Source organism: Galeopterus variegatus, unplaced genomic scaffold (assembly GCF_000696425.1).
Source record: "Galeopterus variegatus unplaced genomic scaffold, G_variegatus-3.0.2 Scaffold3485, whole genome shotgun sequence".
NCBI lineage: Eukaryota > Metazoa > Chordata > Mammalia > Dermoptera > Cynocephalidae > Galeopterus > Galeopterus variegatus.
In genome coordinates, this window is record NW_007729596.1 from 71,939 (window position 1) to 74,595 (window position 2,657).

General features: G+C 48.7%; 1 protein-coding gene across 1 annotated transcript in view; it reads right to left on the minus strand.

The window, feature by feature from the left end:
• The window catches only part of RAB4A (RAB4A, member RAS oncogene family), a 33,692-nt gene that overhangs the window by 6,042 nt on the left and 24,993 nt on the right, over positions 1-2,657 (minus strand). The window contains exons 6-7 of the mRNA XM_008585191.1: positions 1,982-2,043; positions 1,159-1,313 (exon numbers count right to left, since the gene is read on the minus strand). Coding sequence (XP_008583413.1) covers positions 1,159-1,313; positions 1,982-2,043 — 217 coding nt within the window. The remainder of the gene's footprint in view (positions 1-1,158; positions 1,314-1,981; positions 2,044-2,657) is intronic.

The window sequence follows — 2,657 nt, forward strand, 5'->3', positions numbered from 1 at the left end:
GCAACGCCGAGGGTTGCGATCCCGTTGCCAGACACGGAAAAAGACAAAAGACAAAAAAAAATGCCAATATATTTTTTTAAATGTTCGAAGGCTTCTAGACTTTTCTGACACGCAGCTGTCGTCTCACGGTAGCGCTCCATCTGTGGAAGGGCTGACGGAGCAGCGTGGCTTCTGGCCTGAGCGACCACTGCCCATCTCAGGTGAAGGAGCTGTTTCCTTCTCCAGACAGCTGCACGTCCCCACAGATACAACCTACCACGCCCACACTCGTTAGGGGACAACACTGCAGCATCACCTAGCTGCATGAGGTGGTCTTACGTGAGTCAATACTGCCCCTCCAGAGCCAGGCCCGGCCACCAGCTCTCAGGCAGACCACACCTCCTGTAAGAGGGAGTCCATTCAAATGGCATCTGAATTCCTTGTGAGCTTTTTAACATTCTACGCTTCTGCATGTCTAAACAGCTTCTTTACAAACTGCCGTGTTTCTCTCATGTTTATTTCCTTAGCAGAAAACCAGGCGAGTTATAACAATATAGTTTGGTAGTTCTAGAAGCCAATCAAATATTGATACAGGATACTCTAGCTCTTGATTGGTTCTGAAAATTACAATTATTTAAAATGGCTGAATTTTTATTATTCTGTTACCCATAAGTAACCGTTACTTCATACGGCATTCTCAGGTGTTCTATATGGAAACTCAGAGAAGTTTCAGAGTCAACTATAACCAAATAATTCAAATTCAGTGGAAGTAAAATAAAGCTGACAAGCCAGGTGTCTCTCCACCGCTTCCCTTTCTATAGGGATTAACATCTCACCAATTTGCTACAAAATACATTAAAAACTGACGACATCATCTGGTTAGGGCCTTTAAAAATTATTGTTATAAACTCCGCTTTAACCCAAGACCTCGAATATTCAAAGATCACAGCCTGAAAGTCATTACAGAATGTTAATGTGTTTGCTTTTATCATGACAGTAACTCCTGTAGGCAGAACGTCCTGTAGTGAAAATACGCTAAAGAAGTCTGAATTTACAGCCAGAACAACAGGAGGGTCCACGTTTCCTAAACGTGGTTTGACCTTGCAGCTCCAGCAGATTTTTAAACTCATGACCCCCAGATCTGCTACTTGAAAAGCAGGAGGAGTACAGGTCACTTGCCGTTTTCCTGAGCAAACCTGGAGGCTTCTAGGAAGGTGACTTCGCGGTCGGCGTCGAGGTCCTTCTTGTTCCCACAGAGGATGATCACGATGCTCTGACTTGCTAGCATTCTGGCATCTGTTAACCAATTAGTAAGCGCATTGTAGGTTTCTCGGCTGCGTAATACAAGATTGTGGAAATAATACATGTATTTTATAACACCAGCAACTCTGCCCCGTCATCCTCACCACACACACCGCCTCTCCACTCTGCAGGGCAAAGGCAGCAGCACCTTTACGGGACGTCCCGTGGCCTGAGCGCACTGCGGACCCTCCACACCCACGCAGCTTGTCTCCTTTTGTTTCCAGAGATACGAGACAAGCCGGGTATTTTGCTGTGTTTTGTTTGCCTGGTCAGGTGCAAAAGGAAACAGGCTCCTTCACTCACCCTATGAATGTCTGCTGAGCTCTTGGCATGTGCAGGGCACAGTGCCGGATCTGAAGGCTGGGGGATTAGCAGATCGCTGCCATTTAACGAATCCTGGCAGTGTGCTGTACTTTCTCTTATAGAAATTTGTCACACTGATTCTTTATAGGGACTCTGTGACATAGACTGCTATTCTCTCCCTTTTCCATGAGAAACCCAAGGCCCCAAGAGGTGAATTAAGTTGCCCAAAGTCACACAGCAGCCAGCAGCAAAGCCAGGACTTGATCAGGTCTGTCTGACTCCAGAACCAACTCTCAGACCCGCTGTTTTCCACCCTTGGTATGTAAGGACATATCCCTTCTTGTGGCACTTTGATAGTCTGATGACTTCACACGTTAGCAAGCGGAGCCTTGCACACCTGGGCAGGTGCAGCGAGGGCTGGGCTGGGAGCTGCCACCTCCTCTCAAGGCCNTTGCACACCTGGGCAGGTGCAGCGAGGGCTGGGCTGGGAGCTGCCACCTCCTCTCAAGGCCCTTGGCTCCGACACACAGCCTGGGAGGGAGGCAGCTGGGGGACACTTCTCACTAGACAGGCAGCTGCCCAGAAAGGACCCGCAGGGGACACTGCTGAGATCACACATTTCTATAGAGTGCTCGTGAACCCTGACCTCCTGCTGTCTGATGAAATTTCTTCAAGGACAGAAATATTCTATGACCTGTGCTATCTGATGTGATAGTCACCAGCCACATGTGGCTTCTGAACACTTGAAATGTGGCTGGTGCAACCAAGGAAGTGGATTAACTTTATTTTAATTAAGTTGCCACATGTGGATAATAGCTGCCACATGAAGGCTTTGTACCAACTCATCTGCACCTCCCAACAGCCTCATGAGGGTTCCAGATGGGGACACTGAGGTACACACGGCTGAAGTTCCAGCCTCAGGAGGTGGCCCCGCTGGAAAGTGGAACCGGGATTTAAACCCAGGCAACCTAAGCCCAGAGTCTATGTCCTCGACCTCTCTCCACTCTCCCAGTCACTCGCCACACACGGAGCTCTGGGCACCTCCAGCAAAGTGTCCCAGCACCCTTGGAAAC